Genomic DNA, 26,067 nt, shown 5'->3' with positions numbered 1-26,067 from the left:
TCTTATTTCCTGGAAGGGTTTTATTCCCGGATGCCATATCGGGTCAGTGCTTCTGGTGTGGGGAAGAACTTCTCCCTGTGCCTAGCAAAATGGATTGTTGCAGATTTTAAAATATGAAACCCATGTTTCAGTGTACATATTGGGGGGGGGAGGGGAGAGAGAGAATGTGTGTGTTCAGCATTGTTTCTTCTATTTTTGCTGGACTCTTATCGTCTCCATGTGGAGGTCTTATTCCAATCCCTCTAATTTCTTTATTCTTAGTTTGACTTAAAGATAACTCAGGCTGATATTTTAAAAATGTCCCTTGCATTTTAAGGATTGAGAAGTTAGTATTGGGTGTTTGGGATGGCGTAGGGACACATTATGTGTGTGTGTTACATGTCATTGAGTCGGCTCTGACTCCTGGCAACCCTGTGCGTGAGTGACGTCTACAATGTCCCTACAATGTCCCGTCCTCACTGCCCTGCTCAGCTCCTGAAGACTCTTGCCTGTGGCTTCTTTTATGGACTGCGCCTATCTCATATTCGGTCTTCCTCTTTTCCTGCTGCCTTCCATTTTCCCAGCTTTATTGTCTTTTCCAAAGAACCCTGCCTTCTCTTGATGTGTCCAAAGTAGGACAGTTTCAGTTGTCTCATTTTTCTGCCAGCCATATTTCAGGCTGAACTTGCTCTAAGTCCCACCTGTCCGTCTTTCTGGAGGTCCAGGGCTCCATCCAGAGAGCCCTCCTCCAAAACCATATTTCAAATGAGTCCGTTTTTTTCCTGTCAGCCTTCTTCCCTCTCCAGCTCTCGCATCCATACGCAGTAATGGGGAAGACGAGGGTGTGGGTGATCTCAGCCTTGGTCTCTAGTGACACATCTGGGCTCGAGATGGTCCTTCTAGTTCTTCCATTGCTGTCCTTCTGTGTCTCAGCCCTCTCTTGATTTCTTGGCTGCAATCTCCATTTGAATTGATGACTGAACCAGAGTCAGCAAAATCTTTACCAGCTTCTGTTTACGTTCAAGTTGTGTGTGTCTTCTGTAGTCATGGTTTTTGTCTCCTTGACGAACCCAGTACAGTGGTGTAATAAGTGAACATTTCTGCTTATAAATAAATCTGCAGAGGATGCATAATTCAAAATATAGTTACTACACGTTGGGCTGAAAAGCTATATATTGAATGAATGATTGAAGGGTGAATCGGTTAAGAAATGGCTTTGGAGTCAGGCACTCCTGGGTTCAGGTCCAAGCTCTGTTTCTGACTTCTTGTGGGACCTTGAGACAAGTCACTCATGTCTAAACTTCATCGTCTCATCTGTAAAATGAGCCTAACGATAGTTTCTGCCTCAAAAGATAGTTGAATAAAGAACTGACCCATGTATAACACGCAACAATGTGTAAGTGCTTAATAAATTGTTTTCTCACATCCGGGAATTCTGCCGTAGGGCAGAAAATACACAAGAGGAGCTTCGAGAATTCCAGGAGGGAAGCCGAGAATATGAAGCTGAATTGGAAACACAGCTGCAACAAATTGAAACCAGGAACAGGGACCTCCTGTCAGAAAATAACCGCCTTCGCATGGAGCTAGAAACCATCAAGGTGAGTGGAGTGGAAGGAAATGCGTGCAGGTGGTGAGAGGCTTCCAGGATGGCGTGTGTGACTGGGCAAGGGAGCCCTGCAGAGTGAGGGGCCGTGGCCCTGGGTGGATGTGGTTGAAGTCTTTATGTCCCAATGGGAGGAGTTCTGTGAGAAGCAAGTCACACACGTGACCCTGGGGCCATTCTTGGCTTGTCTGTGATCTCATAGAGCATATGAAAGGAGACAGTTTTAGCATGAGAAGTGTCACTAGAATTGCTGATCGTTGTAAGGTCCAAGGTTATGCTGTCCAGTACGGTGGCCCTAAGCCACAAGTGGCTATTGAAATTAATTAACATAAAATAAATTCAGCTTCTCAGTCATACTGGCCACACTTGAAGCGCTCAGATGCCATATGTCTTGTGGGTCTCATTGTTGGGCAGAGGGGTTGCACGATGCTGCCATCATTGGAGAAGGTTCTGTTGGACAGTGCCATCTAGGGCAGTCTCCTCACCTGGGTGCTGTCCACATTTGAGGCCTGATAATTCTGGTGTGGGGCCTGAGTTGTGCATTTAGGATGTTTCACCGGCCCCCACCTATTAGATGCCAGCCGCGCCCCCTGCCCCAGGTTGTGACAACCCATAATATCTGTAGACATTACCAGGTATCTGCTCGAAAGGGTCAGGCCTGCGTTTGGACGTCCTGCAGGGCTCAGCAGATGCTCACTAAGTGTAACTGTGCCCCACAGACTGGCTCTCAGCCCTCGCTGCCAGGAAGATCACCTGGCCAGTTTCGTAAACATCAGACAGGCCCAGGCCCAGCCCCCCCCCCCCCCCCCCGAGGTTTCTGTTCTCAGTAAGTCTGGGTGGGGCCCCGGCATGTCTGCGTATGTTCATTTTTTTTAAATAAAGCTTCCCATGTAAATTTTGAGGAGCTGCTGCAGGAAAGAGCCAAGGCCCTGCAGTGTGTGCCTGGGGCTAACACGTGATGGGAGGAGACATGCCCCTCGCCCCCCTGGAAGCTTCATGGGCCAGACAAATCTAACACCAGGAAGCTCTTAGGGAAAAGATGCCGTTACGTAGCGTGATGGTGAGATCCTCCCGAGAGAGGAGGCTCTGCATGCGTTGGAGACAGTGTCCTCGAGGCGCCAGAGGGACTTGGGCTGGTGTTTGGAGCTGAGGGGTGTGTGGCCAGCAGCTTGGTGCACGGGGCTTGACCAAGAGTCCATCTGGACCTGCCATCGGTACAGGCAAGAATGAGTGTCAAGTGGACCTTGGGAGTCCTGGCTTTATTGGCACATGGGGTAAAGTGGGGCCAACACATGGATTGGGGCTTGAGAGGTGGGGAGGGGCAGAGGAAAAACCCCGAAGTCCTGAAGCTGAGCAGTGGAGCTCAGGCTTTTCTGTTGTAGACCACGGAGCCCAAAGTGGCCATCTACAGATCAGTCTGGCCTGTAGACGCTGTTTGCTCAGCCTTTGGTGGTTTTCAGTCAGCATTTGGTTGTGAAAGTTTTCAAGCACACAGCAAGGTTGAAAGAATTTTCCCGTGAGCACCTGTATATCCACCACCGAGGCTCTGCCAATAACCTTTGCCTGACGGGCTTTTTATTACTATCTGGCAGTCTGTCATGTTTTGGTGCATTTCAAAGTGAACTGCAGACATCGATACACTTCCCTCTAAATACTTCCGCGTGCTATTAGGAACTAGAGTTAAGAGTTTGTTTACAGTTTATTCTTTTGATAGTGAAGTTATATCTTGAGTGTTTTAAAAATATTTTTATTAATTTTGCACCCCTTCTTCTGCCTGTTTTTAAAATATTTAATATCAACATTCAAAGTTGTGAGGTGGTCCCAAGCTGGATTTCCGACTTCCTTTAAGAACTGGCAGCCCCGGACACACCAGACCTCATTCTTCCACACCCGCAGGAAACTGAATAGTGGCTGCTTAAAGCAAGCATTCTCCAGTTTGCCCCAGTCTCAGTGACTGCCCCCATCTCTGACGTGGAGGGATGAGTGTCACTTGCTTTATCCCTAAACCTCGCCCACTCCACTCATTTTGTTAACAGCCTGGCCCCTGCAGACATTAGCATCTGACGCCTGCCATAGGCACCGAGAAACTATCATAGATCTTAAATGGTGGGGGACTCGGGGGTGGGAAGCTGTGTGGAAGGAAGATCAGTGGCATGGACGCTAGTTTGCAGAGTGAAAGAGGCCCTCATGGATGGTGAATAAATATCAAGCAATTACTAAGTAAGTAACTGCTTCAAAACTGAGCCCTAGAACCTGCAAAAGAATTTCATTACAGCCACGTGAGGGTCAGCATAGAGCAAGGGAAGAAATAGAAATACTTCGTAATAAAGAAGTGCCACCAGCCCATGCTTGTCACCTAAGAGAAATGTATTCAACTGAGTCAGACTTCTTGACAACTGGCTTATTCATCGCCGGTTGAATAAGAAAGCCTGGAAGGGATCAAACAGAGCGTCTATTGATGCCTCCGTCAGCTGACAGCATATTATCATTAGCCCCAAATGGAAGCGTAACATTTCAGCAACAGCTTTTCATGTCCACGAGTTCAAAGGACACCCTTGGGATCTGTATGCTGGGGGAGAACTCCTTAGCTGCATCCTCTGAGAACCTGCATTTGAATTTAGGTTAATGACCTAGGACCCTGTACCGTCCTGTTTTATCTGGAGATGCACGTACCTAAAGGGCGTGAGGTCATCAGAGCCTCGCCTGGGAAGTCACTGTGCAGGGGCCTGATCTGCCCCTGTTTGTCTGAGTTGGAGACGCTTCCCCGGCTCACAGCCAGGAAACGGAGTATCAGAGGGGACCAAGCTGCCTGAGGATGTGCCCTCCCTGGACGCACCCTGTAAATAATTTGCTCGTTCCTTGGGCATTCCTCTTCACAGCGGCTCCCGACGCCTCTGGCCTACACACCATTACGTCACTCTCCCCAGAGCATCCAGACTGTTTCTAGCAACAGCTTTGTTTACTTGACTGAGTAAAGGAAAGGAAAGCATTTGCCTGGTTTTTTTTTAAACTTTCTAATTAGACCTTGGGCCTTTCCTGTGGGAAATGAGCGGGTTTTTTTTCGTATGTGCAGATGAAGGAAAGCTAGTCAGGGTGCTTGGTGAAGGCAAGTAATTTGTAAGAGGAGCAGGAGCAGAATGTGTGTGTGTGTGTGAGAGAGAGAGAGAGAGAGAGAGAGCGCACGCGCGCGCACGCAGCAAGTAGCGCCCTGGATTGAAATGGTTGAAGGCAGTTTAGCATGGTTGTTTTAAGAGCCTGTGTCCAGGTGGCCTGGGTTGGATCTAGGCTCAGTCATTTGCTACCAGTTGACTTTGGCTAATTAAGTAACTGAGCCTCAGTCCCCATATCTCTGAATGAGGCAATATAAGTAGTACACTGAGCAGAGGCTGGCACATAGTACACATGATAAATGTTAGCTGCTGCAATTGGGCAACACAGATGATTGAGACGCCATCAGGGCTATTCCTTGACTTGGAAAACACTAGCCAGATCACACTAAACTTCCTTTCATAATTCATAGCAGGTTTCCCCCCCTTTGTTCCTTTCCTTCCTTCCTTCCTTCCCTCCGCCAGAGGTCCAGAAATTCCTTCTAACTCCCCCAGGCTTCAGGGAAGTGTCCTGGATCACGAGGTCAGAACAGGTGTCAAACTAAGTACACGATGTCCTGCTCTTGTGAGGCAAATGCAACCAAAGCCATCGTGATTCCTGATGTTCTCTGTAACCCATGGATGTCCTGTGACGCGGGGTTGTGTTGCCGCCGTGGATGAGGCGTGGAGAGGTTTATGTGGCTTTCAATGGCTGTGGACTCCTTGAGCAAAATGATGGTTGAAGATAGTTGGGGGCTTCTTGACACCAGAGGCTGCAAGGACCAGATGTGCGGGGGGGCGGGGGAGGGCAAGGTACAAGACGCTTAGGGGCTGGGAGGCAGGAAGCACTCAGGACACGACAGCTCCCTGGTTCTGCCCCCCTGTCACTTGCGTAAGAGTCCACAGCTGTGGAGAGAAGCTTCTACAGACTGAGTTCAGGCTTGTGCCTGCCTGTGGCAGGCAGCTGGGAGCAGCCTCAGTGTGCTGGGAGGACTGGTCCCATGAGGACCCTGTCATAACAGATATAAACCCTTCAGGAAATCAGGGTGCTGGTGGGCTTTGGGGAGGGGGAGGAATGGCTACTCAGTGGCTCAGAACAGCAGGTGTCCACTCCAGCAGGAGAGTATATGTTTAAGGAGCACTAGGCAGATGACAGGGAAGGGAGATAAACAGCTTGTCAGAAGGCTTCAATGGGTCGCTCACGGTCCGTTTTGCCCTTCAGGAGAAGTTTGAGACGCAGCATTCTGAAGGCTACCGGCAGATCTCTGCCTTGGAGGATGACCTCGCCCAGACAAAGGCAATTAAAGATCAGCTGCAGAAATACATCCGAGAGCTGGAGCAAGCAAACGATGACTTGGAAAGAGCAAAACGGTAGGTGGGGAAGGAGAAAACAGGTTTTAGAGCCTCTTGTCTCTGCTTTTTGCCCCCAGCACCTGGGTCCCGGGCACGGTGTTGAATTTAGAGACTTCAGCAGTGAGTGAAACCAAGCCAGTGTCCTTAGGGATCTTACATTCTCACTCTGACAGCAGTAAATGCAAGTCCAGGGTGCCATGGGGCATGTGACAGGATAGCTGAATTTGGCTGTTGGTGGGGGAATGTCAGGCACGGCTTCCCAAAGGAATGCCTCATAGGGGTGCATAGACCAAGGGGTGCCCAAGCACTATCCGAGGGAGCATGTGAGGTGAGAACATTCCAGGCAGAAGGATAAGCACGTGCTAAATAAACAAGGCCCTAAGGTAAGAAGGAAAGAAGCACATTCAAAGAACAGTATTTCTTAGACATATCCTGTTGTTTAGTGGAATCCTAATACAGTAGTAAGTAACATTTATTGAATAACTAGTCCGAGTCAGGTTTTTTATTTTATTTATTTATTTTTTTAAGAAAACACTTGTTAAAATTTAGATAGAGCACAGCCAGCTTTATTTGTGAAACAAGGAAATAAAAGCTTACTTCTCTTAAAGTTTAGATATAAATTACATACAGTGATGAGACCCACACTCCTGTTGAAAACATGAGATCTTGGTGTTGCCCCCACTGTTTCTTGCATTATTTTTTCGTGGTTTCTTTAGGGCCCCCATTATATATGCTAAACTTTTCAGTCTACTTAGTTGATATTATACTTAGTTGATATTGTAACATTCATGTGAAATGCAACAGCTTTGCGATCTTGTAACTTCACTTCCTCAAATTCTATGCTGGAGTTGTAATAGCTATTATTACATCTACACATGCTGCGGATTCCACAACACATTGTTTTAATTTTTGCTTTAAAAAGCCAAGTGTATCTTAAATCAAGAGGGTAAAAAGATAGCCTGTTATACTTACCCCCTTAAATCAAGAGGGTAAAAAGATAGCCTGTTATACTTACCCCCGTTTTACCGTGTCTGGTTCATTCCTTCCTGAGGATCTGCCCTCTGGTACCATTTCCCTACAGCTTCACAACTTCCGGTAGGATTCTTGTGGTGCCTGTCTGCTGGCAGTGAATTCTCCTAGTTTTGGTTTATCTGAACATGTCTTTCACTTTCTTTCATCTTTTAAAAAATTTCTTTTAAATAGACTTTTTTTTTTTTTTTTAAGCAGTGTTAGGTTCAGAGCAAAATAGAGGAGAGTATAGAGCATTTCTGCGTATCCCCTGTTCCCACACATGCACACCCTTCCCACCACCAACATCCTGTGCTACGGGGGTACATTCGGTACAATCCATGACCCCACAATGACATGTCATTGTCACCCAAAGTCCATAGTTTCCATCAGGGTTCACTCTTGATGGTGTTCATTCTATGGGTTTGGACAAATGTACAATGACATGTCCCCACTATTACAGTGTCACACAGACTAGTTTCACGGCCCTAAAAATCCTCTGTGCTCTGTCTGCCTCGTCATCCTTCCCTCCCTCAACCCCTCTTAACCACTGATCTTTTTACTGTCTCCACAGTTTTGCCTTTTCCAGAATGTCATATAGTTGGAGTTATGCATTATACAGCCTTTTTGTGTTGGCTTCTTTCACTTAGTAACATGCATTTAAAGTTCTTCCGTGGCTTTTCATGGCTTGCATTTCTCTTTAGAGCTGAGTCGTATTCCGCTGCATGTAGGTACCACATCGTGATCCGGTCATCTATTGATGGACCTAGGTGGCTTCCATATCGTGGCTACTGTAAATAATGCTGCAATGAACAAATGGATGCATATGTCTTTTTGAATTAGTGTCTTGAATTTCTTCAGATAAATACCCAGGAGTAGGATTGCTGGGTCATAAGATAGTTCTATTTTTAATTTTTTGAGGAACCTTTATACTGTTTTCCATAGTGGCTGTACCAATTTGCAATCCCACCAACAGTGCACCTGGGTTGCCTTTTCTCTGCATTCTCGCCAGCACTTGTTTGTTGTTTTGTGGATGATGGCCATTTTTACAGGTGTGAGGTGATATCTCATTGTGGTTTTCATTTGCATTTCTCTGATGATTAGTGACATTGAGCATATTTTCTTATGTCTATTGGTCATTTCTTTGTCCTCTTTGAAGAAATGCCTATTCAGGTCCTCTGCCCATTTTATAATTAGATTGTTTGCTTTTTTTGGTGTTAAATTGTATGAGTTCCTTATATATTTTGGATATTAACCCCTACTTGGCTATATCATTGATGAATATCTTCTCCCATTCAGTAATTTGTCTTTTTGTTCTGTTGGTGGTTTCCTTCGCTGTGCAAAAACTTTTTAGTTTTGTGTAGTCCCATTTGTTTATTTTTTGTTTGTTCCCCTTGCCCAAGGACACATATCCAAAAAAAATATTACTAAGAGCAATGTCAGACTGTTTACTGGCTATGTTTTCTTCCAGAAGTTTTATGGCTTCAGGTCTCACATTTAAGTCTTTAATCCGTTTTGAGTTTATTCTTTTATATTGTGTAAGAAAGTAATCCCATTTCATTTTTTTTTTTTTTTTTTTTTTTTGCATTTATCTGTTCAGTTTTCCTAACACCTTTTAAGGAGACTGCCTCGAACCCCATTGTGTATTCTTGCTTCCTTTGTCATAGAATAATTGATCATATAGGCTTGGGTTTATTTCTGGGCTCTCTATTCTGTTCCGTTGATCTCTGTGTCTGTTTTTATGAAGGAACCATGCTGTTTTGATTACTTTAGCCTTGTAGTACAGTTTGATATCAGGTAGCATGAGGCCTCCAACTTTGTTCTTCTTTCTCAAGAATGCTGTGGCCATTCAGGGATCTTTTGTGGTTCCATATAAATTTTAGGATTATTCATTCTAGTTCTGTGAAAAATGCCACTGGCATTTTGATAGAGATTCCACCGGATCTGTAGATTGCGTTGAGTAGTATGGACATTTTAACAATGTTAATTCTTCCATCCATGAGCATGGAATATCCTTCCATTTATTTGTGTCTTCAGTGTCTTATAGTTTTCCGAGTATAGATCTTTCACCTCTTTGGTTAAATTTATTCTGAGGTATTTTATTCTTTTTGATGCAATTGTAAATTAGTTTCTGATAGTTTGTTATTGGTATATAAAAATGAAACTGATATCTGAATATTAATTTGTATCCTCCTACTTTACTGAATTCATTTATTAGTTCTAATAGTTTTTAGTGGATTCTTTAGGGTCCTCTCTATATAGTATCATGTCATCTGCAAAATAATGACAGTTTTACTTCTTTTCTCACTTGGATGCCTTTTATTTCTTGTCTGTTTGCTGTGGCTAGGACTTCCAATACTATGTTGAATAAAAGTGGTGGAAGTGGACATTCTTGCCTTCTTCCTGAGCTTTAAAAAAAGCTTTCAGTTTTTAACCATTGAGTATTATGTTAGCTGTGGGTTGGTCATATATAGCCTTTATTATGTTGAGGTATGTTCCCTCTATCCCCACTTTGCTGAGAGTTTTTATCATAAATGGATGCTGGAATTTGTGAAATGCTTTGCCACCTCTATTAATAAGATTATATGATTTTTATCCTTAATTTTGTTTATGTGGTGTGTCAGATTAATAGATTTATGGATATTGAACCAACCTTGCATCTCAGAATAAACTCCACTTGATGTATGATCTTTTTAATGTATTGTTGAATTAAGTTTGCTAATATTGTTGAGGATTTTTGCACCTATGTTTATCAGGGATATTGGCCTATAATTTTATTTTATTTTGTAGTGTCTTTGTCAGGTTTTGGTATCAGGGTAATGCTGGCCTTGTAACATGAGGTTGGGAGCCTTCCCTCCTCTTCAATGTTTTTGAAATAGTTTGAGAAAGATAGGTATTAATTCTTCATTGAATGTTTGGTTAAATTCACCTGTGAAGCATCTGGTTCAGGGATTTTAGGTTTTGGCAGCTTTGCAGGTTACTGATTCAATTTTGTTAATAGTTATTGGTCTGTTCAGTTTTTCTGTTTCTTCCTGATTCAGTCTTGGAAGATTGTATGTTTTCAGGAATTTATCCATTTCGTCCAGTTTGTCCAATTTGTTGGTATATAATTGTTCATAGTATTTCTTATAATCCTTTATATTGCTGTGTTGTTGTCACTTCTCCCCTTTCATTTCTGATTTTATTTATTTGGGCCCTGTCTTTTTTTCTTGATAAGTCAGACTAAGGTTTATCAATTTAGCTAGACTTTTCAAAGAACCAGCTCTTGGTTTCACTGATCTTTACTATTTTGTGTTTTTTAGACTCTTTCATTTATTTCCATTGTGATCTTTCTTATTTCCTTCCTTCTACTCATTTGGTCTTTGTTTATTCTTTTTCGAGTTCCTCTAGGTGTAAGGTTAGATTGTTTATTTGAAATTTTTCTTGTTTACTGAGGTACTCCTGTATTGCTACACATTTCCCTCTTAGAATTGCGTTGGTCGTATCCCATAGATTTTTGATCATTGTGTTTTTATTTTCATTTGTCTTAAGATTTTTTTTTCCCTTGATCTCATTGTTAACCTATTCATTGTTTAATAGCATGTTATTTATGCTCCATGTTTGTGTGTTTTTCAGTTTTCTTCTTGTAATTGATTTCTAGTTTCATACCATTGTAATCGTAGAAGATGCTTGATATGATTTCAGTCTTCTTAAATTTATTGAGACTTGCTTTGTGGCCTAATATGTGGTCTGTCCTGTAAAATGTTATGTGTGCACTTGAAAAGAATGTATATTCTGCTGCTTGTGGGTGAAATGTATTAAAAATATCAAGTCCATCTGCTCTAATGTGTCATTTAACAAGACCACTGTTTCCTTGTTAATTTTCTCTGGTGATGATCTACTCATTGATGTCAGCGGGGTGTTAAAGTCCCCTACTATGCCTGTATTACTGTTGATCTCCCTTTATGTCTGTCAATATTTGTTTTATATATTTGGGCACTCCTATATTGAGTACATAAATGTTTATGAGTGTTCTATCCTCTTGTTGGGTGATCCCTTTATTGTTATGAAATGCCCTTCTTTGTCTCTCTTTACAGCCCTGTTTTAAAGTCCATTTTGTCTGATATAAGCATTGCTACTCCAGTTTTTCTTTTATTTCCATCAAATATCTTTTTCTGTCTTTTTACTTTCAGTCTGTATGTGTCTTTCGATCTGAAGTGAGTCTCTTGTAGGAAGCATATGCTCGAGTTTTGTTTTTTTAATCCATTCATCCAGCCTGTCTTTTGATTGAAGCATTTAGTTCATTTACATTTAAAAAATTATTGGTAGATGTAGTTATTGTCATTTTATTTTCTCATTGTCTTTGTAGTTCTTTCTGTTCCTTATTCTCTTGTTCTCTTCTCTTGTATGTTGATAACTTTCTTTAGTGTTGTGTTTGAATTCCTTTCTCTTTATTTCTCGTGTATCTCTCATAGATTTTTGGTTTGTGATTTCTACATACCAAGCTATGTTTGTAGCAGTCTGTTTTAAGTTGGTGGTTGCTTAAGTTCTAACACATTCTAAAGTCACTACAATTTTTACTCACCTCCTCCATGTTTTTTTTTGTCCTTATTTACTTTTGTGTGTGTGTATCCCTTAATTTATTGTATTTACACACAATCTTCCTACTTTTGCCTTATAACCTTTGTACTAGCTTTATAGTTGTCTGATCCCCTAATTTTGCTGTTTGCCATTGTCAATAAAAATTTTGTCCTTTCCTTTATCTTCTTATTCATATTTTTTATTTTTTCTAGTTAAGGAAGTCCCTTTAACATTTCTTGTAATACTGTTTATTGGTGAAGAACTCCTTTAGCTTTTTCTTGTCTGGGAAAGTATCTCTTCTTTGATTCTAAATGATACCCTTGCTGGTTGTAGGTCCTCACTTTTCATCACTTTGAATATTTCCTACCAATCCCTTCTGGCCTGCAAAGTTTCTGTTGAAAAATCAGCTGACGTTTTATGGGGGCTCCCTAGTACATAACTAACTGCCTTTCTCTTGCTACTTTTAAGAGTTTTTCTTTGTCTTTAACCTTTGGCGTTTTAATGATGTGTCTTGGTGTGGGCCTCTTTGAGTTCATCTTGTTTGATACTCTCAATGCTTCCTGGGTTGTATGTCTGTTTCCATCACCAGGCTAGGGAAGTTTCCAGTCATTTCTTCAAGTAAATTTTCAATCCCTTGCTCTCTCTCTTCTCCTTCTGGTACCCCAATGATATGAGTGTTGGTATGCTTGATGTTGTCCCAGGGGCCCCTTAAACTCCTCATTTTTTAAAATTCTTTTTGTTGCTCCAATTGGATGTTTTCCGCTACCTTGTATTCCAGATCCCTGATTCATTCCCTTCATCGGATCTACTGGTGATTCCTTCTAATGTAGTCTTCATTTCAGTTATTGCATTCTTCACTTCTGACTGGTTCGTTTTTTTGTTTCCTATCACTTTGTTGAAGTTCTCAGTTCATTGGTTGTTTTCCTGAGTTCATTGAGCATCCTTATAACTAGTGATTTGAACTCTGGTAGATTGCTTGTCTCCACTTTGTTTAGTTCTTTTTCTGGATTTTGCCCTATTCTTTCATTTGGGACATGTTTCTTTGTCTCTTTATTTGGCTGACTCTCTGTGTTTGTTTCTATATATTAGGTAGATCTGCTTTCCCAGTCTTGGCAGAGTGACCTTAGGTAATAGCTGTCCTGTGGGGCCCAGTGGCGCAGTCTCCCTGTTCCCTTGAAATAGGTGTTCCAGGGGTGTTGCTTGTGTCGGTTGTGTGTCCCCTCCTGTTGTAGTTGAGACTTGGTTGCTGTTGACACGTCAGTGGGAAGAATTGACCCTCAGGCTGACTGGCTGTGTGGGTTGGTCATGACTACAGTGGATGAATCTCCAGACTGCTTTCCATAGTGGCTGCACCAATTTACATTCCCACCAACAGTGCACGAGGGCTCCCTTTTCTGCACAGCCTCTCCAACACTTGTTTGTTATCTTTTTGATCTAGCAATTCTAACAGGTGTGAGGTGATATCTCATTGTAGTTTTGACCTGCATTTCACTAATAATTAGTGATGTTGAACATCTTCTCATTTGTCTGTTGGCCATCTGTATGTCTTTGGAAAAATGTTCAGATCCCCTGCCCATTTTTTAATCGGGATTTTTGTTGTGGAGTTGTATGAGTTATCTGTATATTTTGAATTGTCAGATATATGATTTGTATATATATTCTCCCATTCAGTAGGTTGCCTTTTCATTTTGCTGATGGTTTCCTTAACTGTGCAGAAACTTTTTAGTTTGATGTAGTCCCATTTGTTTATTTTTGCTTTTGTTTCCCTTGCCTTTAGAGTCAGATCCACACAAATATTGCTAAAACCAATGTTGAGAGCTTACCATCTATTTTCTTCTAGGAATTTTATGGTTTCAGGTCTTACATTCAAGTCTTTATTTTGAGTTAATTTTGTGTATGGTGTAGGATAGTGGTCTAGTTTCATTCTTTTGTATGTGGCTACCCAGTTTTCCCAACACCATTTATTGAAGAGACTGTACTTTCTCCATTGTGTATTCTTGGCTCCTTTGTCATAAGTTAATTGTCCACATATGTGTGGATTTATTTCTGGGGTTTTAATTCTGTCCATTGATCTCTGTGACTATTTTTATGCCAGTACCATACTATTTTGATTACTATAGCTTCATAGTATAGTTTGAAATCAGACAGTGTGATACTGCCAGTTTTGTTCTTTTTTTTTCAATATTGCTTTGGCTATTTGTGGTCTTTGATGTTTCCATACAAATTTTAGAATTATTTGTTGTAGTTCTGTGGAAAATGCCATTGGAATTTTGATAGGGTCATATATTTTTTATTATTAGTGCTTTCAGTAGTATGGACATTTTAACAATATTCTTTCAATCCAAACTTTTCATTTATTTGTGTCTTCAGTTTTTCATCAGTGTCTTATAGTTTTTAGTGTACTCCTTGGTTAAATTTATTCCTAGGTATTTTCTTCATTCTGATGCAATTGTAAATGAGATTGTTAATTTCTCTTTCTGATTGTTATTAGTGTATAGAAATGCTACTGATTTCTGTATATTGATTTTGTGTCCTGCACCTTTACTGAATTCATTTATTAGTTTAACAGGTTTTTGGTGGAATCTTTAGGGTTTTCCATGTAGAGTATCATATCATCTGCAAACAGTGAGATTTTTACTTCTTCTTTTCCTATTTGGATACCTTTTATTTGTTACCTAATTGCTGTGGCTGGGACTTCCAATACTATGTTGAAAAAGAGTAGCAAAATTGAGTATCCTTGTCTTGTTCCTGATCTTAAAGGAAAATGCTTTCAGCTTTTCATTGTTGAGTATGGGTTTGTCATATATGGGCTTTATTACGTTGAGGTATATTTCTCTGTACCCACATTGTTGTGTTTTTTCATAAATGGATGTTGTCAAATGCTTTCGCTGCATCTATTGAGGTGATCATAAGATTTTTATCTTTCATTTTGTTTATGTGATGTATCATATAAACATCACATTTTTTTTTTGCTTTGCGGATGTTGAACCATCCTTGCATCCCTATAATAATCCCACTTGAACATGGTGTATGATCCTTTTTAATGTATTGTTGAATTCAGTTTGTTAATGTATTTTGAAAACTGTTGCATCTATGTTCGTTAAGGATATTGACCTATAATTTTTTATTGTGTTGCATCTATGTTCGTTAAGGATATTGACCTATAATTTTTTATTGTGACATCGTTGTCTGGTTTTAGATCAAGGCCTCATAAAATGAGTTCGGAAGCATTGCCTTCTTGTCAGTTTTTTTTTTTGAAGAGTTTGAGAAGGATAGGTATTCTTTGAATATTTGGTAAAACTTACCTGTGAAGCTGTCTGGTCCAGGAGTTTTGTTTCTAGGGAGGTTTTTGATTGCAGATGCAATCTCCTTAAGTCTATTCAGATTTTCTATGTATGATTCAGTCTTCGAAGATTGTATATTTCTAGGAATTTATCCATTTCTTCTAGGTTGTCCAATTTGTTGATATATAATTGTTTGTAGTAATGTTTTGTGCTCCTTTGTATTTCTGTTGTCAGTTGTAACTTCTCTCATTTTTAATTTTGTTTATTTGAGACCTTTCTCTATTTCTTGGTTAGTCTAGGTTTGTCAATTTTGATTATCTTTTCAAAGAACTGGCTGTTAGTTTCATTTCTTTCCTATTGTCTTTTTACTCTCTATCATTTATTTCTGGTCTGATCTTTATCATGTTTTTTCTTCTAACTTTGGGCTTCATTTGTTCTTTTCCTAATTCCTTTAAGTGTAAAGTTAGATTGTTTATTTGAGTTTTTTCTTGTTTCTTGAGGTAGGCTAAACACTCCATCTTTTTTCCACTGAATTAAACTCAACCCTGTCATATGTTAACCTCTCATATATCCTGGGATCTAATTCTGGATTCTCTATTTTGGTCCAGTATATAATTTGTGAATTACTATACCAGTACCATAATGATTTGATTACTGTGGCTTTATAGTGTATTCTGATTTCTGACAAGCCACTGGCATACCATCATTCCCACCCATGTATCATTTTATCAAAGCAGGTCACATGGCCAAGACATGTCAAGGGGTGGGAAGGTATATTCCACCCACAGCGAGGCCACAGCAAGGGTGTGGGTGCAGGGAGGGTGAAGAATTGGAACCAACAATGTAGTCTATCGTGAAGAGATAGTGCATTCATGTGGTTTATAAATAACAAAGGGATAGAGTTTTTTATGCAAATTCACGCAAATAAAAACAGAAATTCGTATTATTCCCCCTTTTTTTCCCCACAAAAGAGCATTCTGTACACATTGTTGTACATCTTTTTCACTTAACAATAGAATTTTGGAGCTCTTTCTGTATTAGGACACAGAGCATTCCCTGTTCTTTTTTTTTTCCCCTAAGTGCATAATATTCTATTGTATGGCTGGTTTCATTTTGTATAATACATAATAATTTATTTGTCCAGTCCCCTGTGGGTGGATATCTGCTTCATTTCCATTCTTTTGCAGAGGTAAGCATTGCTGTAATGCATGAGAAGCAGTGCGTGCACAGATGCATATCTGTAGAATAAGTTCCGAGAAGGGAAATTGCTGGGTCAAAGGATATGTGCATATGTGATTTGGATAGTTATTGCCCAGGTCTCTATATAGTTGTACCAGTTTACATCCCCAGCAGGTATGTATGTAAGTCTCTATTTTTAGATAGCTTCACTAACAGAGTGGTTTTCAAACTTTGTAGTTCTGCCAGTCTGGTATGTGACAAAGAGGTACATTTCTGAATTATGAGTGTCCTTGAGTTCCTTTTCATATATTTAAGAACTTGTTTGTTTGTTTGTTTTCTGTGAATACTGTTTCTTTTTGCCTATTTTTAAATTGAGTAATTGTTGTTTTTTCACCATTTTCTAGGAGCTTTTTATATATTCGTGATAGGAATTGAAAATATTTGGAGTTTGTCATTTGTCTTCCAGATTTGTGTATTGTATATGTTACTGTCAAAAGTTACTTGATTCCTATATAGTTAAATTTATTAGTCAGTCATAGTTAGAAGGGCATTTCTGCAGTCCAATGTTATAAAGCAATTAGCCTGTTCTCTTCTAGTAATATTTTTATGATTGTTTTTCCTTTATTCTTTTTTTTTCTTTTTTTAAACTAAGGATGCATTGGTTCACGATTTAGCCAAATGCTGAATAATAAAATGTTAGATGAGGTAGAGGCCCAAATCACCATTATAAAATAAATAAAGTTCTGGAATACTGAACTTTTAATAAAATAATAATAGTAATACAATTTTATTATAAAATTTTAAAAGTTATACTTGGGACATTTGACAGTCTGCTGCAGAATAATAATTTCTTGGCACCATCATCTGTGTGCTTATTATGGTCTCCACACTGTACTTCTGTAAAACTAAAGCACTCACTTTTAATAAGGAAGGAGCTAACCTTATAAAGGATAACCTTGAAAGGCTTAGGGCCTAATAGAAAGTAACTGAAAATTAAATACCTTCCTTAGTTTATTTTGTTTAGTATACCAAGATGTTCTACAAAGATTAAAATTGATTTAATCTAATTTTACTCTTCCGTGTGTTGTTATTACATGGACTTTTTTATTTTTAATTTTTTTTGTGTTAAAAAGCACATCAAATTAACAATCTCAACCATTTGTAAATATAGAATTCAGTAGTATTATGTATCCACATTTTTGTGCAACAGTTCTCCAGAACTTTGGACATTTGAACTTTGCGACATTGGAACTGTATACGCACTAAATACTAATTCATCTTTTCTGTTCCCTCCAGCCCTTGGTAATTACCTTCGTTCTGTTTTTAGGGTTTTGACCACTTTAGATATCCCATATGAGTGGAATCATACAGTATTTGTCCTTTTGTGACTGGTTTAGTCTCTTAGCGTAATGCCCTTGAGGTTTCCATCATGTTGTATGTGGCATGTGACAGGATTTCCTCGTTTTTAAAGGTTTCATAATTATTCCACTGCATTTACATACCACATTTTCTATATCCATTCATTTGTTCATGGACACTTGGGTTGCTTCCACCTCTTGGCTCTTGTGAATAATACTGGCATGAACATGAGTGTACAAATACCTCTTTCAGATCCTGCTTTCGGTTCTTTTGAATATATACCCAGAAGTAGGATTTCTGGATCGTGTGGTCATTCTATTTTTAATTTTTAAAAGAACCTCCATACTATTTTCCATAATGACTGCACCATTTTACAACTTTCCTGCGTCCTCGCCGACATTTGTTATTTTATATTCTATAGACAGTGACCATTCTGATGGGCGTGAGGTGATACTTAGACTTTTAAAGCATTTATTGGCTCAGAAGGGAAATGTTCTCAGTTACCTAACAAATGTGTCTTTTAATATTCATGTTTACTGAACCTCTATTTTCCTATTTAACTGTCTTCGAGTTCTCAATCACTATGTGAGATGAAGAGTCAGTCATTATGTATCTCAGCATTTTACTCTTATGGTAAGAAATATGCTTTTATATGTCAATTGATAGAATTTCAATGTAAAAGGCTCCTAAAGCTATTTTCACTCAGGTTACAACTAGGATGCTTACGTTTATTTGAAAGCAAATATTCACATATTAACAATAAGCCTAAGTGAAGGGCCCTGCTCTATTACCGACGCTGATTTATACAGTCACTTGATCACTGGTCCACACAGGTCCAGGGATGCCAGAAATGCCTCCCAAGTTGGTCTTTAGTTCTCTGGTATTCCAGAAGCCAGTCGTAGACTCAGACCAAATACTGAGTTCATTTCAGTTTTTGATCCAGTTGGAATTTATCTTGGGATGCAGTATGAGGTATGGACCCAACATTAATTTTTTTCCAGGTGCCTACCCAGTCGTTACCAAACCTAGAATTGAACCAGCCATCTTTTCAATGATTGGTGATGCCACCTTTATGATAAATTAAATTCTCGTGTATTTGGATGTTTTTCTGGACCCTGTGTTTCGTGGTTCCCCTGGTCTGTCTGTTGTTATAATGGTTTAATTCTGCACCCCCATTGTTGCTTATGGTTGAGGCTTTATAATAGTATGTTCTTTATATTGGCAGAGCTAGTGCCCCACTCTCTTCTTTTTTCAAGTTCTCCATTTTGGGCCATCTTGTTTCATTATCACATGATCTTTCCATTCAGTCCCCTGTGCCTCCATCCCCCAGTTAAAACCTGTTCATAATTTTATTAGGATGGTGTTAAACTTACCAGGTAAATTACAGAAAATTGATCTCTTTATGATACTGGGTCTTTCTTTTCATAAACACCCTATGTCTGCATTTCCACAAGCCTTCTGTGCCCTACGTATGATAAAGTCTTACATATTTGTTGTTACATGAATTTCTAGGTATTTTATCTTTTTTGTTGTGGTTTGACAAGTCAGTCTTAGGGCCATTTTAACCGATTTCAGTGTTGTACTTCTAAATATTAGCCCTTTGTTGTTTTTCTTCAGGCATTTTTGGTAACTTTATCTTATGTACCTCTAACGACCTTTTGAGGGTAGGCACTAAAATGTCTCAATCTGTACACAGTAGGATATGCTGAATAAATGGATTAATCAATCCTCACTTTGTTGCTGAAGGCCCAGAGGCCCAGAGAGGTGAAGTTACCCATGGACACTTGGCTAGTCTTATGTGGACGGGCCAGGTGAACCCCACGCCTGGGTTCACCTGCCAACATACGCTTCTAACTACCATGAGATACAATTAGCAGGACGTTAAAGGTCTTCTGGACACAAACAGGGTCAGGAATAAAAATTGCTGCCATTGTTGAGCACTTCTGTGTGAAACATCTGCTGTGTGCTTCCTGTGTTACTCGCCTGTCCCCGCCCGACCCAGCCCTATGTGCAGGCACTGATGCTACCCCCGCTTTGCATGAGGAAGCTGTCTGGGCAGGCTGCCTCTTCTGGCCTCAGAGTCCCACAGACTTCTTTAGTACAGCATTTCACAGTGCTTTCCACAGCGTTCCAGTGACACGTCTACACTGTTGAGAGAAATGGTTGTTATCAGGGCATTTTGAATTTTTAAGCTTTTTACAGTAACTGAGAGATTGAAGATCATCTCTTCTGCGCGTTTAAATGCGTGTTGTTACCATTGTGTTTACATTTTAGTAGGCTGCGTTGAATACTGTTTGCACAGTGTGTCTCCAAGAGAAGATGGCGCTGTTGGCAGTTGGCTGGGCCCTGTCTGTGGTCCCACGAAGGCCTTGGCTCACTGCTAGGTGCTGTGAGGACATTACCTCATTCAATCCTCAGGGCAGCCTTGTGCACCTCACGACCTAAGACACTTCCCATTGTGCAGGTGACGAGCCTGGGTCCCAGAAGGTCACGGCGCTTGCTCAGGTCTGTGGTGTCAGGAAGTGTCAGTGTTGGGACTCGCGCTCTCATGTATCTGTCCCTGCTCGTCTCCCAGGTGGGCAGGCACCAGATGATGTCACCGATTGCTTTCTTGGACAACTTTGCTTTTCTCTTCCCCAGGGCCACGATCATGTCTCTGGAAGACTTTGAGCAGCGCTTAAATCAAGCCATTGAGAGAAATGCCTTCCTGGAGAGTGAGCTCGATGAGAAGGAGAATCTCCTAGAATCTGTTCAGCGTCTGAAGGATGAAGCCAGAGGTCTGAGCGCTGGGGCTTTGTTCTGTGTGTCCTCACCAGCATCGTCCCCTCTCTGCACTGAAAACATTGCCTGGCGTTACCTTTGCTGAAACTCTGCACCCTGCTTGGCGCACAGGCTGTGGGACCACACTGGGCAGGCTCTAGCCTTGGTCCCCACCCCATGCTAAGAACTGTCAGATGTCCCACCTGGAAAGACCCCTTGTGGGTATTTACACCCACCACTGGCTTTATGTTCCAAAGGAGTGCAAGAGTTTTGTGGGGAGACAATTCCTGTTGATGGTCTCACCAGCTAGCCCATTATTTTTGGGACTTATGGCAGCTGATACATGTAGCTTTGAACCCTGAAACCGAATCAGCATTCGCTGAGGTAGTTCCTACATGCCCATCAGTGAGGACAAGGTTAAATACATTATATAGATTTTTTTGTGTGGAATGTTAACTGGTGGTTAAAATGAGCACGGTATAGATATAAATGTACCTTTTATAGAACTATTATTGGGAAAGCATATTTTCACTTAGTATTCTACATACCTTACCACATTGGAATTTTGTTGAAAGAATAAAAGCATTAGGGTATCACTACCATAGTTTAAAAAAAATTTAACCTTTTTGGTTTTACTCAAAACAAAAATCATGTGGTTTTACAAGCCTGCCAGGCAAGGTCTTGTGGGTTTCACTTCATTCAGCGTTTCCAGCTAGAGTTTCTCGCCCGGGTACTTCTTTTCCTTGACCCGGTGTCTACTGCTGACCACCCCCCTGCCCCTCAGCCCCATCACCCAAAGCCAGGACTTAATCTGAATCCTTTTCCTGGCCCAGATTTGCGGCAGGAATTGGCTGTGCAGCAAAAGCAGGAGAAACCCAGGACCCCGATGCCCAGCAAAGTGGAAGCTGAAAGGACAGACACAGCTGTGCAGGCCACTGGCTCCGTGCCGTGCACTCCGGTGGCTCATCGGGGACCTGGCTCAAGCTTCGCCACACCGGGGACGTTCAGACGTGGTAAGGAGCGTGGGAGTCAGGAGGACTGTTCTTTGCTGCACAAAGCTTTTCTGGGGAGAACTTGGTGTGGGTCCTGGGTGAGAGAGAAATTGGACCAGGCTGGACAGCAGGGAGCAGAGTGGGGTGCTCACAGGCGCAGAGCGTCGAGGTAAGTGGGGCGAGCCTGTTGGGTGTGAGGCACTAGGGAGCAGTGAGTCTGATGCTCTGGAAGATGGAAGCCCCATGTCCAGGGGGCTCTGCTCCGACCACAGGAGGTGTGGGCCCAGCATTCGCAGACATTTCTACTCTTCACCAGGAGCCAGAAATCCTCTGGTTGAATAGGAATGCTCCCAAATTTAAAATTTCAGTAACCAAGTAAATTTAAAATGCACTTTGTGGGTCCAACAGTATATCCCGGTAGAAAAGTAGAGATTGAAGTTTTCACCCTAGCCCCTCTGCTGACTATGAGACTGTCATCTGGCTACTTAATGGCAAATGATAATAGACAGTGATCACGTGCTCAGTACGTGCCAATCACTCTGCATAAACTACTTTGCGTAGCTATATGACCTCACTGAATTGTCACCACAGGCCCAAGATACAAGTAATGCAGGCGCTGTCCCCATTTGATGGATGAGAAGACTGAGGCCCTGAGTTGGGGAGCTTGTCAGCCAGTTGGTGAAAGCCAGAACTGGGATTCGAGCCCTGGTAGCCTGGCTCCAGGGCTTACACTTCCATAGACTGTCTTATCCCATAGCTTGTCCCCTGGGGTGAAGAGACTGGTGAGATTTCCAGAATCCCAGTCTAGAGCAATATTGTCCACACTTGAACAGGCACACGACTCGGGTGGGCACCTTGGTGAAATGCACCTCGGCTTCAGCCTGGGGTCTGGGCAGGGCCAGCGATCCTGCATTTCTGACCAGCGCCCAGGTAATGATGGTGCTGCCGGGCCCGGGGCCCTGCTTTGAAGAGAGAGGTTCTGTAGAGTAGTTGGCTCAGATGCTGTTCATGTGAATTAACTATATGGACTTGGTAGAATTTCAAGAGGGCTTGTGTTGATTATGTTGTAAAAGAAGGACACGTAAAGATAAATATTTCACATAGTCTAAGGCTATGAAAGGTTGGTCGTCAAATGGACTTAACTGGCTGCACCAGAATCAAAGGGAAGCAACAGGACGCGTTTGCTTTCTCGCCCACCCCTGGGGGTTCGCATTTAGCCACGTTCGTGCACTTATGACCATGGATTGGTGTTCCCTGTGCTTCCTTTTGCGCACCCAGGTCTGGAGGACTCCATGGGTGGGACCCCTCTCACGCCTGCAGCCCGGATATCAGCCCTCAACATCGTGGGAGACCTGCTGCGGAAAGTGGGGGTAAGACTGGCGCCTCCCTGGGGTGCGGTGTGGCTGCTTGCCTGTCCTTGAGGATATTTGCAAGGGATGACCTTCCCAGTTCCTCTCCCCTTTAACAGACTCCGTGAGTTTTAGGGGCAGCTCTGGGGCCTGTCAGGTCCCTTAGCCTCATTGGAGCTTCTGTGGGCATTGTTACGACAAACACCCAGAGCCATGACTCAGTTCCCCCTTTGATCCCTGGGTATATCTTTCCGGTACTATTTTTCCTGGAATTTGGAAAATTCAGATGGTGTCTATGATTTTTATTTTCTTAATTTGAAAAAACTGACAAACATTTAAAAGTTGCCCACTCTCTCTTAATTTCTCAGGGAGTTGCAGAGAAAATCTTGAAGGGCTAGCCTAGGGTTAGGAACTTGATGGGTTTTTAATATTAATTGCAGGATTCTTCTGTGCTTGAGAAATAATATTGCTGCAACTTGATAGGAGTTTGCAACTCATTTCTTCTGTTTTAACTTGGGGGTTTTGGTAGTTTGATTTTCTGTTATATAAACAGGCCTCTGTTTTACGACTTCACACAGAGTATAGAGAAGCCCAGGGTGGTCTCAGTGCCCTTCGGTTTTTATGGGGTCTGTTTACATCAAGGCCAAGTCCGTGTTCAAATCTCCCACCTCTCTCTCTCTCTTCATGTTTAACAAGGTAAACAAAAGAGTGAACAATCCCCAAAGTTGATTTCATATTTCCCACAGGTAGAGTTGGCTGGTTGGCAGGGTGAGTGATTTTCTAGGAAGCAGCCTAATTAATACCTTAGGCCAGAGGGCCTAAGAATGGAATGCACTCCATTCTTTTGGGGCCTCGCTTTGGGGTCCCAGTGCACAACACACTTGAAGATCGTGGTTTTAGCTTGTTATCTGCATCGAGGCTCCGGTGAGAGATGAGAGTTCTTGGCTTTAACTTGAGAGATGAGAGCACATTTCTCTCCAGGCACTGGAGTCCAAACTTGCATCCTGCCGGAACTTCGTATATGAGCAGTCGCCAAGCCGAACAAGTGGCCCGACCTCAGGGCGGGGGAGCAAGAACAGAGACGGCAGCGACAGACGGCCAAGCAGCACCAGTGTGCCTCCGGGTGATAAAGGGTCAGTACCTTTGCTGCCACTCCAGGTGGGAGCCTCTAACCCCCGACTGAGAGCCATTCTTGAAAAGTTGCAGGATTGTCAGTGAACTTGATCCTTCATCCCCGTTCCTTGAGACAGAGTTAGGTGGTCTCTTCTATTTGGGCAAACGGCCAAGGAGAGGCTTGGGGTTTCTTATCTGATTCTGTAGCCCCATCTCCTTGTTATGCTGAGAGAGTATCCTGTGTAAATCACTTGTTTGGGTCGTGAGCTTCAGACAGTGCTCTGCTTCCCCCAAAAGAGGGAGGAAGGGAGGGGGGGAGGGGGGGAGGGAGGGTGTTTAAGTCATTAGAACCTTCAGGAAGCTGGCACTAAATTCCAGCCAGACTAGATTCCTAAAGCCAGTCACTGGATTAGAAACACATATATGACCTCTGATGGCTTCATTTATTTTCTTGCGGGAAGAAAATGAAGGCAACTTGGAAATACAGTAATTTTTAAAATATGTGCCGCCGTCTTACTGGACACCAAGCCACATAAGTTTGGTGGGTCCAGAGTAGACAGATGACCAGAAATGAAGAATTATTTTCCACAGCACGCACATAACTTCCTGACCTTTTGAAGGGGGTGTTTTTAGAGGGTCTTCTGCGACTGGGCTTTTTGTGTGGCCTTGGGACTGTCACAGCTAGGCAGCCAGTGTCCTTTTCTTCATTTCACAGGCGAGAAAGTTGAAACCCACTGAGACTGCTGATACTCTTATAACTTTGTGGGCCCTGAGGCTAGTCAATCTGTAACAGCTGTAATGTTCGCTTAATTTGATTTACTCTGTCTGAAGGTCAGGAAAACGCCTGGAATTTGGGAAGCCGCCTTCAAATCTGTCCTCACCATCGCTGCCATCAGCCCAGGGTGTAGTCAAGATGTTGCTTTAGGAAACCCACAGAAGCGAAGCCACTGATGTCTGTGCGGGAGTTGTTACCTTTCTTCCCCTCTTTACGTGAGCTTTTTTTGTTTCAAGTTAGTCTGAATAATACGAGCAAGCAGTCACACTAGCCAATGACTGAGGCCCCTGACCCTTGGTGGTTGACCCTGTGAAATGTCTCATAATATGCGTTGCGAACGGACAGGAACAAACCGGACCCTCTGGAAAGGGCTCTAAGGTGTGGGTGCTGAGGCTACCTTGTCATTTTGAGCTGAACCAAGTCCTGACTGGTCTTGAGAGGTGATACCTTGTCCGTAGACACCTTACAAGTGGGATCAGAGCCCAACTCAGGCTCACTCCCACTCCACTCTGCTGGAGCCGTCTTCCAGAACAAAGCCTCGCAAGGCTCTGGCACAGCAAGGATGGGTGCACTGGGATCATGTCTAGACGCAAAGAGTAGCATAGACTCGTGCCTTGTGTCACAACTGTGGTGTCGTGTACCTCCCACACTCTTTAACCTGCCTCTCCTTGAGGCTCTTAGAGATGCGCTCGAGTTTCAGAGGACATTTTGTGTGGACCGGGTCAGGAAAATCTGTGTCCCCTTTTGATCGATCCCGACTGTTAGTTATCCTGAATCCCACCCCTGACATGGGGGTGACCTCCACTTCCGGACCCCGAGGATCCTCGGGGTGGAATGGCCTTGGAAATGCAGCTTTTAAGAACAGGACTTCATTCAAGGCCGTAATGAAATAACCAAATAAGGTTAAACCACCAGGATTGTTGCTAGAAGCTTCCTTGTCAAGGAAGACATGAACACAGGATTCCCAGCATGGACCGTGCAATGCTTATCTCTGCTTGTCATGAACTGCTGTCTCACACTTTCCGTCACAAATAAAAAGAACACAGGAATTCAGGAGTATGTGTGCACCTTAACGACCTTCCTTTCGTTACTAAGTTATTTTTCCAAAAGACCAGCAAAATATCCTCAATTTGAAAATGGAAGTTTTCAAGTGCTACTGACATTCAACAGAGAATCAAACATCAGTGCCCGGTTGGTTACCCTGGAAACAGTCTAACCTGTATTGGTCAAAGATGTACTTTTATTTTTTTAAAAGAACAATAAAATCAAGAGAAACTAATTTCCAACTAGTTTGTGTGGTGGTCAGTAAATGCTGCTTCGCTTGTGGTTCTGTGTTCGCGTATGATGGTACAAAAATGTTTCGTTTGTGTAACCAAGTAACTAAATATAAAAACACCTCCTTTTTAAATATTTCCTTTCAGCTCCTTAGAACTGTATTTGGGATACGTGTGTGCGGTTCAGGGTATACGAGCATTTAGTCATTCGGCTGAGTCTTCTCAGTTTCAAAGTTTCCTCTTTTCAAATCCATTTGACCCCACGGAGTCAGCGTATGGAATCATTTGTGTTGAATGAACCTTTGCAAGGAATCTCTGTCTAGACACTCAAGCTGAGGAAGGAAAGGGTCACGGCCTGGTTTTGTAGGGCCCTCGTGCTAAGAAAGGTTTTTG

General features: G+C 42.1%; 1 protein-coding gene across 8 annotated transcripts in view; it reads left to right on the top strand.

Annotated features, from left to right (window-relative positions):
• Positions 1-25,686, top strand: part of NDE1 (nudE neurodevelopment protein 1) — a 45,294-nt gene extending 19,608 nt beyond the window's left edge. For 7 of the 8 annotated variants that reach the window (XM_088801230.1, XM_019710373.3, XM_019710369.3 and 4 more), the window contains 7 exons: positions 1,424-1,577; positions 5,891-6,039; positions 20,052-20,188; positions 21,005-21,184; positions 22,442-22,533; positions 23,494-23,645; positions 24,457-25,686. In XM_088801230.1, the coding sequence (XP_088657356.1) occupies positions 1,424-1,577; positions 5,891-6,039; positions 20,052-20,188; positions 21,005-21,184; positions 22,442-22,533; positions 23,494-23,645; positions 24,457-24,550 (958 nt within the window). In that variant the 3' untranslated portion in view covers positions 24,551-25,686. Of the gene's footprint in view, positions 1-1,423; positions 1,578-5,890; positions 6,040-20,051; positions 20,189-21,004; positions 21,185-22,441; positions 22,534-23,493; positions 23,646-24,340 lie in introns of all 8 variants that reach the window. The other variant, XM_019710377.3, reaches the window with a different exon arrangement.
• Positions 25,687-26,067: the final 381 nt, after the last annotated feature.

This window comes from Rhinolophus sinicus, chromosome 10 (assembly GCF_057876585.1).
Source record: "Rhinolophus sinicus isolate RSI-liver-muscle chromosome 10, RSI-T2T, whole genome shotgun sequence".
Lineage (NCBI taxonomy): Eukaryota > Metazoa > Chordata > Mammalia > Chiroptera > Rhinolophidae > Rhinolophus > Rhinolophus sinicus.
The sequence above is the reverse complement of the archived record's forward strand: the minus strand, read 5'-3'. Positions and strand labels throughout refer to the sequence as shown.